This window comes from Manacus vitellinus, unplaced genomic scaffold (assembly GCF_001715985.3).
Source record: "Manacus vitellinus isolate BGI_N305 unplaced genomic scaffold, ASM171598v3 scaffold_24_pilon, whole genome shotgun sequence".
NCBI lineage: Eukaryota > Metazoa > Chordata > Aves > Passeriformes > Pipridae > Manacus > Manacus vitellinus.
In genome coordinates, this window is record NW_021939798.1 from 7248891 (window position 1) to 7263146 (window position 14256).

General features: G+C 40.6%; 1 protein-coding gene across 1 annotated transcript in view; it reads right to left on the minus strand.

The window, feature by feature from the left end:
• Positions 1-14256, minus strand: part of CA10 (carbonic anhydrase 10) — a 185765-nt gene that overhangs the window by 149568 nt on the left and 21941 nt on the right. Inside the window, exon 3 of the mRNA XM_018073398.2 lies at positions 433-507. Coding sequence (XP_017928887.1) covers positions 433-507 — 75 coding nt within the window. The remainder of the gene's footprint in view (positions 1-432; positions 508-14256) is intronic.

Sequence of the window (14256 nt, forward strand, 5' to 3'; positions counted from 1 at the left end):
CCAAAACAAAAAGCAGTGAAACTTGCATGCTGGGCTCATTTTCAATTGGGTTCCTGTCCTCATGTACTCCTAAATTTGTAGAAATGTGATAATCTAGAAGTGCTGAATCAGATAAGTTAATCCAGTTAACAGTACTGCTTTTCAGTCCTCCCTTTCCTATTCACCAAGTAGCATCACTTAAGGTTTACTGAGAGAAACCAGGACTGTCATCAAGCTGATTCCTTTCCTGGAAAACAGCCACAGTCTTTGGATGATATATTGACAGAAACCAGTTTATACTTCACTATAATGTGGTGTCGAGTCCTTGTGAACTTCAAATCTTTGCAATAAATAAAACAAACCAAACTAAAAAAACCTTCCCCAAATCCAAATATATTAATTCTGGTGAAAAAAAAAATTCGATAAAGACTAAAGTTTTTAAATTACACTTACCTGGAACAAAGCTTCCCTGGACCACCTCCTTGTAAGCCCACCAGCCTTCATGGATTTTTGGTGAATTTTGTTGAGCTAGAAAGAAATAATCAAAGAAACCATAAAATTAAGGCAAAACATAGGACTTAATTAGCCAAACTTTGGAAACTCTAATCAGGGTACCATCTTCTAAGGAAGAGTCATTCCTCAAGTTTCTAAGTGATTTTTATTCAATTTATAGAATCATGCAAAGCATCTGTATCCTAGAGAACCTTGTCCCTGTTTCTCATGCAGTAAATCACACTCTGCTTTTGAAGAATTGATCACTAAACTTAACAATTCAAGTAGAAAATGAGGATTTATAGCACTATTGATGGTTTCTATGCCACCTAGAATTCCAACATGGGATAAAAATGCAGAGAAAAAGGGGTGGGCTCGGTGGTCAATACCTGAGTCCAAGCTGTGGATTGAAAAGCAGTTTCTCCCTTTCCTCTCCCAAGTTCTCCAATAATGTCTCACTTTGAGGGGGAAGAAGGGGCAGAGTGAACCACAGGCAACAACAGCTGTGTCTGTAACTGCTGCTGCTTTGAGTTCCAAAGCCAGACCAGAAAGGCACAGCCCGTGGCTTCCCAAATCCTGGCTCGTGCTGCCATGCTGAGGCAGGAATATGTTTTTTCCATCTTTTCTGTCTGCAGTGGAGCCCCTGATACTGATCCCCCCCCATGGCCACCCTGCTGCTGGTCCATGTGTGGGACAGGCAGCTCTTGTACACTTGTGTTTGGAGCACAGGGCAGCAGCACAAGAAAAGGCTGCTCTGATTGATGCTCTGAAGGCTGCAGCAATAAAAAGGCCAAGCTCTGGATAAGGTTTGCCCCTGATGAGACTGTTGCCTGAAGGACTTCTCTAAATTCCTGAAAAGCCAAGAGCAGAGAGGTCTTGATTGGTCTAATAAGGTCATTACTTCTCTTTGTCTGGAAGGGAATTGGAACCGGAGCAAATTTTGTGGTCAAAATGTAAAATCTCCATTAGTTGGAAATAGTTTCAAAGGGCACACACAGACACACAGCAAGATAAATGTGCAGTTATCTCCATAAGAGCAGGGCTGATATGCAAATATGTTCTCCCTTCACTTGTATTTTGCTTGATATGTTCCTATTTAGAGCAACTCTCACTGAGATACAGAAAGCTCAGTTACCTTGTGCACCATTAAATTAAATTCTGGGTTGATCTTCTTTTTAAGACACTTTCAGCCTCTTCCAGTAGGCCCAAGAATTTCTTAACATAAAAATGCAGCCACAGAAGATGCTGGATTTAGCAGCTTTCTGCTGCAGTTTCATTTCTAAATCACATATTATTTACAAAAGACACAATTACCCTGGGAAAAGTTCCAGCAAAATAATAAAAATTGTTGTTGACATTAAAAATTATAACGAGGATATGAAATTCAGGCTAAAAAGGATACAAGATGAGGACCATTACATACTGTTCTATCAGTTACAAAACAGTGTTTATGATTTAAATGACTGTAAACTGCAGAAACAAAAGTCAAGCTGAAGTTAATTAAACATCCTGACAGAAAGACCAACACTTTGCTTTACCAAAATCCAGACACACCAATGGAATGGGATATGTGTGGATGTAGATTTGCCCTTGATGCTTGTTCCATGAACTGAGTGGTGCCATGTTAAACTGAAGGGACTGTTCCTCTGTGTACTCTTTATGGTTTGCAGATGATGTTTGCTTCCTTATTTTAGTTTTTATAATATTGCCTGGAGAACTCAAACTGTGCATGGCTTTGTTGTGCTGGACTACACTCCATAAACATTTGGAAAATGGCAAATCCCAAACCACAATCAAAATATCTGAGCAGAACATTATTCATATCCAGTCTGAACTGCAGTTTTTTTGATCTCAACTCTTACTTTTATGCCTCTATCCTGTGCAACAGAAGTCCTCAAAGATTTTGGGATGCTCCAGCAATGGGAGAGGATACTAATAAGTGAGTCCATCAAAGCACAGCCATAATTCTTCTACTTAAAACATCCCAGGATTAAAGTGCAGCGTGCAGTCATATACACAGCTAAAGCTGGTTCAGCCTACCAGAGGCAGATGCATTTTAAAAGTGGGTGAAAAAAGTATATATATAGATAAAAGCAAGTTAAGACTTAGAGTAGGACGGGTATTTTCAAATGCAGTAGCTTACTGTCAGCATTCATTGAGGCATATACAGTTGAAAAATACATTGCTTTTTCCCTCTCTGTGGCTAATCTAAATGATACATTCCAAGTCCAGAAGAAAAGTATAATCCATTATTCAAAGTTTAAATTAAACCAAAATCAAAAGACTCTGGCTCTGCAGCTCTGCTTCAGTGTGTTACCCCAATACTTAGTAAAGCTAATTCCAAAAGGAATAGCAGGAAAAATAAGACTTTTTGGACAATTTTTTAAAATCTGCTGCATTAGTATGGAACAGACTGCATGAGATGAGCAAGAAAATTAGATTATCAAAGCTTTGTACTAAGTAATTGGATGTCTGTGCAGTTGCTTCAGCTATCAGACAAGAGCATGACCTGGCATCACTCTGCACATTCCACAGATATCAGATCCTTATCTCTTCAATTCATGTGAAAATGAAACACAAGAAGTACAATAAGCAAAGTAAGATGTTGTACCCCAGCCATGTCTAAAGTAGAGCAGAAGCAGTGCTGGCAGTACTGCTGATTTACAGAAAACAGGCCACTGAAGAAATCAAGAGGCAAAGCAGGTGGTGGTTGTGTGGGAGCAGCCAGGGAGACAATCCCCAGTGCCCTGCTCTTTCTTGAACCCTGAAACCTCAATGTTTTATACCAGTTCAGGCAAAACATCCTGTAAAGTAGTGCAGGGAGTGACTGAACACAGATTTCCACTCTGCTGTGCATGTGAAATCCAGCTTGGTGCCAGAGATTTACTCTGATGGAGCCTACGGGGACTTTACTTAGAAAGGGAAAAGATTTAGAAAGCTCTCATTTCTCTGAATGCAGAAGGATGAGGTCTGGTAAGGCCAAGGAGGAAAGTCTGTCTTCCCAAAACTTCTCCTAAACCATTACTCTGATCTCTGTTACACAAGAGGGCAAGAGGACTTATGAAAGGAGAAAGAAAGCCATTCCCTATTTTTGAAACATAATCAGACCCATACCTGGATTAGTAATGGAACAAGGGAATATAAAATTAGAATGAACAGCCATATGGCCAATCCTTGCTGGGAATCCTATCTGGGACACTTACACCTGATGCACACACAGCACAGGGTCTCTACAATTGGGGTACCAATGCCCATCTGACAGAATGGCTCTGTGCCCGAGTAAACAGGTTCAACCTTATGGCTCAGGAATTGTTGCCAAGGACAAAGATTCTTCATATGTGCCACCTCATGACACTGAAAATAGCAAAATTCTCCCAAGATCTTCCTGATTTCAGTTATGCTATTGTACCTCTTATTGCAATTCTGCCACTCGAGGAGCACAGAAAGAGGCACGTGGGCTTTTTGTGTGGCCTCTGACACTCCTGTGGTCCTACCACAGCACTGCAGCTCCTCCTGGGCACCTCCTTGTTGGCACGAGGAGATGAAAGGTCTAGAAAGCACTATTGTATTCCCTGAAGAGGGTTAAATGTCTAAAAGAAAGGTTTTGTTTGTGATACCTCAGAGACTTGCTTTTACCCCTGAACCCTAGACCATGGCTTTTGCTTCTGCAAGGTACCAAGATAAACAGGCCCATCTGAGCAGACACTGCAGATTACCTGCACCAGGAGCTTTGCAACAGCAATTTTTAGCATCAGCACTGTGTTCTGCCATTAGCAGGGACAGTCCAAAATGCCACGTTTGTCCAAAGTGCTGGAGGATATTGAATGACCTCCATTTGTGCAGTGTTCTCTCCCCTGGCATTGGAATCACTGGTATCTGAGATTAGTAGCTCTGCTGATATAACACCATTATGTCAGATCTCTTTCAGTGCAGCTGCTGTAGAGGAGACAGGATATTTATTTGGGGCTGATATGACACGTGTTGCTTTCATCCTGTCAGATTATTGGAGGTATGTCTCACTGCAGAGCATAAAATTACAGGCTAAATTCTGCAAGTTGTTGTGCATTCTTGTTTCCTAGTGGCTTCCACGTGTAGGGAAACAGGATCAACAAATGCACAGTGAATGCAAACAGCAGAGATGCCAATATCCCACAAAGCCAGCAGTTAACTGTGTCTAGCTTAGAGGTTAAAATGTGTATAGCATTATGTTTAAAAGAGATGCTATTGCTTGGTCAGTAAAACTATTTTACAATGACCAGATAACATTTTCTCAGATCCCTGGTACCACGATGCAGATGCTGCAATACCTGCACACAGTTTGCAGTGCTAAGGAGTCTTCACCTTGTCAGAATGACATAAAATGCTGTAACTAATACAGAACACCCCTCAGTAAAAATGCTTATTTGCAAGATATAAACAAGCCATTCTACAACTACTTATTTACTTTCTATACTTAAATGAAACATAGAAAGGCTTGTATCTGATGCCATCCTTTATGTCATTCACATCTGGGAATGAGCCAAGAGTAGAATCCTGCCAGAACAGGATTCTTCATTCACTTCACTGCCATTTCACATGGATGAAAAATGCTAGACTGGGAGAATCAGGCTTACAGCAGTTAGTTTTTCATCTTAATTTTATTGATCTGAGCTCTTCTGATTGCTGTTTTAATCACTCTGCATGCTCATCCCTACTTAAGTTACATCCTAAGTCTTACTTCTAATAACCTGACTAGTATTGCCCTGGCATTAAGCACATAACATTTTTATCACTTCTACATAGTTATGAGATTAAAAAGAAAACCAGCTGCAACTATGAGCCATTGGTTTCATATTAAACTTAATGCAAGGCATTAAGTAATTGCTAACACTTTGATATGAGAGAGAAAAATGGCACAGCGTCTGCTACAAGGAAAATAAACCCTCAAATCTGCTCTTACAGTGGTGAACACTGAAAGATCTATTTACAGGGTATTAGATGCTGGTGTGATCTTCACTTATATCCACCCTTTGTATCCCACAGACTTTATAGGCCTTATGCTGGTTCTCTCCCAGCTACCATAAGCCTATTGCTATGTAATGCCACTTGATTTTCCATCAGTTCCACAGGTCACTCTGAGTAGCTCCATCACTCTCAAGGTGTCTTCTGACAAATCACTGACAAGTAATCCAAGACAGTTGTGCCTAATGGGTTAAAATTAAAATAAAAATAAAATTAAAATTAAAATTAGAGGAATTTCCCTGTAGCGTTTCAGATCATGAGTCCTAATAGAAGTTCAGTCCTGTAGATAAGAGTACAGGGTGGTTAAAAAAAAACCCAAAAAACAAACAAAAAAAAAATTTCAATAATTTTTGCTAAACTCCATATACAGAATCTAAGGTAATATACCTACTTAATAGTTAATATAATCAGCTTTGATTACTAAATTTCATGTGGGTATTTTGTACACCGTTAAACCCAAGGGTGGGTTGCCTAAAATTTGGAGGGAAGACAGGCTTATTCAATCTAAAATACAAGTTTCAACACTTTCAGTCATGCAAATACCAGCTTTTGGCTCCCACCAACAAATGCCTCTTAAAGCAAATGGAATACACATGTACAAAGTGGACCTGACAGCAGGGGAACTAAGCAGATGCAATTAGCTCAAGATTCAGCCCTCTGTAATTAATATTTAGTTTGTTTAAAACAAGTCTGTACATAATTGCAGTTGTTATTTCAGATGTTTTTATGCAGCCTTTTTTATATTAAAAGACCCTAACAACACACACTTGAGGCACTATATAAAGCATCATTTATAAATTAATAGCTACAGGACAAGAAAGGTTGGGCTGCTTAGGAATAAATTGTATGCATCACCATACGATGAGGGAGGAAAAAGAAAACAAAGGATTATAAGGGGATCAATAAATAAAATGCTTTCATCAGCTATGCCAGATTTCCCCCCCCTTTTTTTTTTGGATAACATTTTGCTCAGAAAACATGCAAATGCTCTTTCGTTAAGTTAATACTTTCCAATTCCGTAAATCCTTCTCCCCCCCATCCCCATGTGCAAAAGCTCTCACTGCTGCTGTGAATTCCAAGCAGTATTCAACACAGGGAAAATGAATGTGACCTGATTTTATCACATCTGAGGGCAAAAGCAAGGCACTACCATGGGAACTCTGCCGTGGCACAGAGACTTGACTATTTTGTGCATTTTCTATTTACTGTGATTTTGTTCCCTGATAAGATTCCAATTACAGGCCTTGGCCAAAGGGTGAGATTTCACACGAGCAGGCTCATGTGGGCAGGGAGCAGTGACAATGTGGGGCAACATTTACAGCACAGCCAACTGCTGCAGCCACTGCCCCTGAGCAGCTGGCTTTTGAGGAGGGTAGAAATATAACTATTTACCAACTTCCTTGCCTTCTGACCTCTGAATATTATCAAAACCATTCAAATAAGCTCATGTGTAAGCAGGAATCATTCCCAATAACGCTGATGAAGAACACAAGATGAACAAGCTCTATCAGGCTGTTAAAGGGAGTTGTGCCAACATGGGCTTGGGTGGTGGGTGCCAACTTGTAATAAGCACTTTTCCCATAAATCTTATATGCTCAATTCTGTTATGTAAGTTTTAATATAAATGAACAAAACCACGGGTTGTATCTAAAGTTTAGTCAGAAAAAGTTGAAACCATTTTGACTCCTTCTTCCCTGAGCACATAAATACACCAATGTACATGCTGGGTTGCACTGCAGGGTGAATTATTTTATATCACTGCACCCAACCGGACACAAAACTCTCCACACTGTTCCTAACTCGATTTATAGAACACCAGATGTCCCTGTAAAGCTGCTGTCCCTTGATGTGACCAACACACATGTGCAAGAGTTAGACCACATGATGTAAAAGATAGTTTGCCCTCTCCAAGTACTTTTTGGCTAGCTTGGCTGGAATGCTAGGGCAGTGTTACACTGAATGTTATTTCCTTCAATTTTTAAAGTAATACTTTTTTTTTGTAATTTCTTCATTTCTGAAAAAACTGAGAGACAGGGAACTTCCATGTAGTTTTTTCTGCTGTCTGAGAAAGCTGAGCAGCTTTGAATGAAAGAACAGTGAAGGTTCTACCCACAAATACTATCAACTAGGGATACAAGCCTCTGCTTCCTCAGATCCCATTCATATCTGTGGGATTCACATTACTTTTGAATGAGGTATTGTTCTCTTCCTTCTACGGCACAAGAATCAGAATTGCATCAAAGCTGAAGTACTGTATGAAATCAAAGCAATTAAATTAATGCAGGGGGAAAATACAGCTGTATTGCAGCAATTAGAACACAGTACTGATTGCAGACAGGGTGGGAAATTCTGACACCAGAGACTCAGCACCTTTCATCTCAGTCACTGGTGGCATGTTTAGGGTTTCAGGGGCCCAAAACCACATTAATACAATTTGGTGTTTCCCAGAGGCTCTGATGGGAGCATCAGCACACACAACAGCCTACTCTCTCTGATGAGCTGTTTAATTATGCCTAGATCTAAAGTCTGAGGAGCTTTATAAAATAATGCAGTAAGAAGCAGCAAGATGCCCTGTGATATTAACTTCAGAGCAGCTCCTTCCATTGCACTGCCTGCCCTCCACTCCCACCAACTTCAGTGTGGTTTGGGGACACTCAGCAAATTCAAAGAAATGGCCTCAATATCCTGGAGCCTTAAAAGTTTCAATACATTATTAATGCTAAATTAATAGTGTTTCCTCTAAAAGGAAACCACTAAGTTCCTTCCTGAGGAGCACATGTGATATTGAACTCATCAGGTTTCTGACCCCAGTTGCTCTCTGTACTCTCTAAACACAAAGTTACCAATCAGAATCTCTGGCTTCAGGAAAGAGAAATTATTTCTTCATCAGTCTTCCCATGAGAGAGCCGTGTCCAGAATTTAAGTATTCATCAGGGCTTAGGCAAACTCAAGGGGTAAAAATCAGGGTCTTCCAATTAACCACAGGAATAATGGCATGGCATCAACATTAGGTGCTTGATCCTACAAAATACACAGCAGCCTCACGTTCCATGGAATTCTACAGCCCACAAAAACTTGCAGTCCAGAACGTGACACGGAAACATTTCAGAGCTACATCCTATGCAGAGAATCCAAAATGTTTAAGTAATACCATTATGAGCATTTTCCACTGTCTTGACAAAGGGACATATAACTGAAAAAGAGGAAAAGAACTCAGCAGAACTAGGAGTGGCAGCCTGGAGGTCTTGTATGTACATGAACTCCCACCCCAGTCAACACAAAATGATGCACAGGGGAGTCCTTTTCTCCCAGCTGACACAGCTCCACAGAAACTAAAGTAATCGTGACAAACAACACCATCCTTCAAAAGCTGATGGCAAAGGGGAGGCAAAATTCTTCTGACCATACTGAATTGGACTCAGAGTCCTGGATTTCCAGGCATCCTGGGGTTGGCAGTCAGGGCACTAATCCAGATCATCTCACAGCTCACTGGGCCACCTAAATCCTCAGCGCTTAAACTTTATGTCCTGGCGCTTTCTGAGATCACAGAGTCAAAAGAAGTGTTTTTCTGGCCATATAACAACATCAAGAAGAAATCCAATGTCAGAGGATAAGCCAAGATACGGATCCATTTCAGGCAGTGGCATCATGACAGAAAATTGAACCCATCACAACGTGACTGTTTTGCAATTGCTCTTCACCATCGCCACTGCAGCTATTTCTAGCAAGAGTTGGTTCTCAGTTACCAGACATTTCTTAACAGAACAGGCGAAAAAACCCAACTTTGTAGCTAATTTTTCTGAATTGGCAAGTGACAGCCTTTCTTCCAGTAAGCAGCAGTACTTTCAGTGGTGTTAACAAGATTTGTGTTAACAAACGATGTGTTTTCCAACAGGAATTATTGTTTCAGACTAAAGAGATCTTGACTTGCTCCAAATAATGTTAGTACCTCATGCAGATTTTCCAGAGGGCCCAGTTTATGCTTATTCCCATTACTGTACATGGCAAATATAGAAGAATCTTGAATAGCAATGAACTTAAATTCCTTTTAAGCTGCCAAAAAGGGTTAGCATCACCAGCTTTGTTTCTGTGTACTACCAAACAACAAAGTGCCATGTTAACAATACAGGGGTTTTATAAACATTTCCTTCACTCACATTCCTGGAAAATCTGTGAAAAATAAGTGTATGTCGCTGGAGGCAAGAAAAAAGGACTAATCAAGGATATTTGCTTCTGAGATAGCTGCGGGAAGTTGGAGCAACTCCCAAAAAGAAATGATTCTTAAGAGTCCCAAAAAGCAAGCAGAGACTCTGGCCCTGCATCATACAAAGCTATTCCAGGTTGTAAGTGCTGTTGTACTTCCCCACTACATCACTGATGAACCCAAAATCATTTAAGAAAACAAAGTGCAAGAGCAGAATCCCACTTGTATTAAACTGGCCACAAACCAAACTTGAATGCTGTGTATTACCAGCCTTAACTTACTCTTACTTACTTACTTGTAAATTTAATTTACAACACAAGATGCAGTTTAGGAGAGTAGAGAAGAAAATTAGGTAATCTTTACAATACCTCAATCCACTTACCACCCAAAGTGGAGTAATCCCTATGAATAAACTGGAGTACACATTTCACTGCTACCTGTTTACTCCGGGTAACCATCAGTGTTAGGGTGAAAGCTTATCCAAACCTGGAAAAAGGGAAGGGCAGCTTTTTTTTGGGCCTCTAAAATTAGAGGTGGGAAAACAGTATGGAAAAATTGAACTGCAGTGAAGGAACTGAGGAGCAGCAAGAGGGAAAGGTCATTCTAGTCAGAACAGCTGCCAGGATGAGACAAGACTGATCAGAAAAGAGTGCATTTTGTTCATCTCAGTTGCCAGCCATGTTGTATTATATCAACATCCCAATTCATTAATTACTGCTTAGTTACTACAGTGATGGCACCTGAACATACAGCTTTTAGTGGTTTATTTTAGACTATTTTCAAAAGATATTCCTAAAAATTTTACCATTTTGGAGGTGTTGTTTGTTTATCCCACTTGCCAGATGAAAAGAACTTTTAAATTTATTTTTACTTTGTCATGTTCCCAACCTTTCCAGGAGACAAATCTCTCTCTCCATACCTCTCCCCACACCATTTTTGCTTCCCTGAATTTCTGTGGACTATCCCTCAGAGATTACTTCTACCATCCATCTGTCCATAGCTGTGTTTATCCACTGATCCTGGAAGAAATCACTCCCTTCCCCCTCTCTGGACTGATTCCTGAGACAGCAGTGCTACTCTGGCACTCTGATGCAGTTATTCTGTTATTCCAACCCCAACCAACAATATTCTTGACTAGAAATAACACAGCTCTGTCCACCTTGGGTGATTGTAGAGTGCAGCTGATCCTTCTGAACCAAACTACATTTCTTGGCTTCTTTGTCCTTGCAAAGGTGTCCCCAGTTAATCCTTCTCAGCCTCTTCAGCCATGAGTCAAAAGCAGTGATGTGGATGTGCTTCTTTTCTCTCTCTTGTTTAGTTTTGAAGTTATGATGGAAGGTATTTCACGCTGGCTGTGATGCATGTACCTGCTTCATTTTGCAAAGAATTTTAATCACTTTCTAAATTATTGATGCAGAAATCCCAGGTAGAAAAAAAAAAAAACCCACCACCTTCCTTTAGATATCTGTTATTTATAGCTTGCTCTCCCTGTCTTTTGAGAGATGAGACTTTGGATACAGATAAAGGAGAAATTAAAAAGCCACCAAAGGTAGTAATTTAAAAAAATGTATCTACACCAAGGAAACTGTAAGAAGAAATATGCCACTGCAAAGATTTCATCAGGGGTTTCCTGGCTTTCCTTCTTTTCATCTGTGTGGTCCTTGTTTCTTCCAAGTAAAATCCACAGAAGTTTTAGTCTTTTATTCTTGCCAGTAGCAAGAGGAAAGAATTATTTTTCAGTGAGGGCAAAACCAACTCAGGACTGAAAACAGAACTCATAGATTTTAAATATATGTGTTTCCTTTCTTATTAACCTGCCATATCTAAAGCAGAGACACCTGATAGTTTCCAGTGTCCTCTAAAAACCAGAGAGCATTGCACCTCTTACCCAGGTTTCTTACACCAGTCCATCAACAATACTCATTGCCTACATCATTTAAATTATAGAAACACCAAACAGTTGTCCATCTATTGATATGGATAGATTTTCAACTTCAAAAACACCCCCACAGTGCAACAGTACAAAGCAATGCACTCCAACAGCAGCAGCTCCCAGAGGCCCAGCACACCAGCTTTCAAAATATCAGAAAGAGAGGGAAACGTCCTTGAATTCAGGCTGGCTCAGAGCAGCTTTGTTTCCTCCAGTGAAGATTCTTCCTGGATTCAGTTTTGATCAGAGAATGCTTCAATGAATGATGCAGGAGAACTCTGGCAAATCCAGTGCTGTGCAGCTGCATGAAGAACACCCCACACCCCCCAGAGACACAGACATCCCACACCTGGTTATCCACAAACAAATGCCTGCTGGGTCTGCCACATGTGCCCAGCACTGAACCCAGAACAGTGGGATATCCAGATCCATAGACCTATTTCATAAACACAGCACCTCCTGCACCTCCCTCCTTCCCTGTGTTTCAGCCTTTCCCACTCAAGCCCTGGATTTATGTGTGCAGAAAGGCTTGCAGGCACAGATGAAAAAGGCCTGGCCAACCAGACTGCCCTCCTAAAACATCTGCAGTGCTGAAAGGGGAGTATCAACCACACTCTGTGGACAACTGCCTGGCCATTTCCTTTACCATGATTTGCCTGAAGTCACATGTGATATTCTCTCTCTCTCTGTATATATTTCTATCTGTATCTGTCTCCAAGCAGATACAGACTGCTCTGTGTCTCAGCACCAGGCTAAGCATGTGGCTCCATGGCTGCAGGATCACAGATCTGCTTTGTATCTGGATGCTGGGAAGCACAAGTAGAGAAGGAAAGGGGGGAAGGACAAGCAGAAGTCAGTGATGATGCTGATGGGAGAAGTCTGACTCTGTAGGGAGTAAGTTACTTCCAGTCCTTTGATCTTCCAGCTGGAATACGCTGAATTTTATGCCTAGAATCTCAGCCAGCCTATAAACTCTTAAGTCTACTTGAAATAACCTCATGAATGCCAGGCAAACTAGTGAGGAGATCAGCAGTTTTTAAAAAAATATTTGGAAACTGAAATTAATCTAAAGCAAACAATTACTTGTGTCAAAACAAATCAAATAAGTTTGACATTTGTCTCATAGACATTAAAATTGTCACGAGAAACTGAGTGAATTCCTTTTAGTTCTCCCTTTGGCATAAATGCCTGTTCATGAAACAACAGTAACCACGAGGGGAACCCAGTGAGGGCTGATGAATAATGCACACAAAGCACAGCCCCCTCTCTCTGGCTGGGTGACCGTACAATTATGCAAGGAACAATACTACTGACTCTGTAAACTTGATTTTGAGCCCTGTTAGACAGATGCTTAGGGGCAAAATTGGATGACAAAAGCGGATGCATGGAAAGGATCTTACACTGGGGCCCTTTATCCACTTTTCAACCTCATACCAGCCCCGTTTCACTGCAAATGGCATGTGATAAAGCCAAGTTTTCACTCAGCTGCACAGGAAACTAAGTTCAGTACTAGAAGATGCCAACTTACTTTACACTAGTCAGACTGATCCCCACCCTTGCACACATGCTTGGAGTTGATCCAGCCACATACCTAAAAGGAATCATGTTTTCTTAAATCCTTATGGTACTGTGTACGTGGCATCTGTTTGTTTCTTCCCCAACACAACTTAGTGCAGCAATATGTTGATAAGACTGCTCTTATTTATTTTATTTTTTTTTCCTTCTGTAATTTTTGCAGCCCCCAAAAGTTGTAGAGGTCGTATGTTAGAAACAGTATAAAATACAGGTCTCTTGGGAGACCCCATTATTTAGCTGGAGGACAAGCAGTTTAACCTGCTTCAAACTTCTGCTGACCTTGAGACTTCTGGCCAAATCCTTTCTGTGTGTGTCTCTATTTTGCAAAGTTACACCAAGGTTCTCAAATTGTTGATGGTCTTCTTATTGGTACAGAATAAGGAGCTGGAGTCTGTAACTCTCCTTAATGCCAGCAGTCCATGTAACTCAGAGAGTTTTCTTGTACAAGTGATGATTAATAAGATTTAACAAGACTGACACAGCACTCTGCAGAACAAGACATTTTGATAAATGGTGCTCTCATGGCAGCTTACACCAGGAGCATTCTGAAACATTCAAACTGATAGGAATTCTCCTGATGACTTCAGATATTCACTGACTGTCGTTCCAGCACAAACACAAGGGGTTTTGTGACCCATCTGTATCACAGTCTTTCTTTCTGAGAAAGGATTCTCTTAATTGTGGTTTTTCAAACTGCAACCCTCAGTTGTGTTGCAGAAGATATGAGGAATGTAGCACTGGACTTGTACTACTGCTGCACAGCTCAGTTGGTTAAATATGGGGCTATTCCAGCAGCAGGTTCACCCAATGGTGACAATATTTACTTTACAAATATTCACCACTTCTTCTTCTTATTTTCTGCCCTTAGAAAGCAGCCTGAGTGTGTGGGAGATGTCAGGACAGTAAACAAAATCACCTCTGGTATTAGGGAAGTAAGTAAGGTTTGTTTACTCCCAGAGAACCAGAAGACTACGCAAAATTAATAAATTCTGGGTTTATGCTTTGTAAAAATATGCTTTTCTTCAACGGCAATCCAATAACTCTCACTATTTATCCTAGCAGTTATAGGGCAATA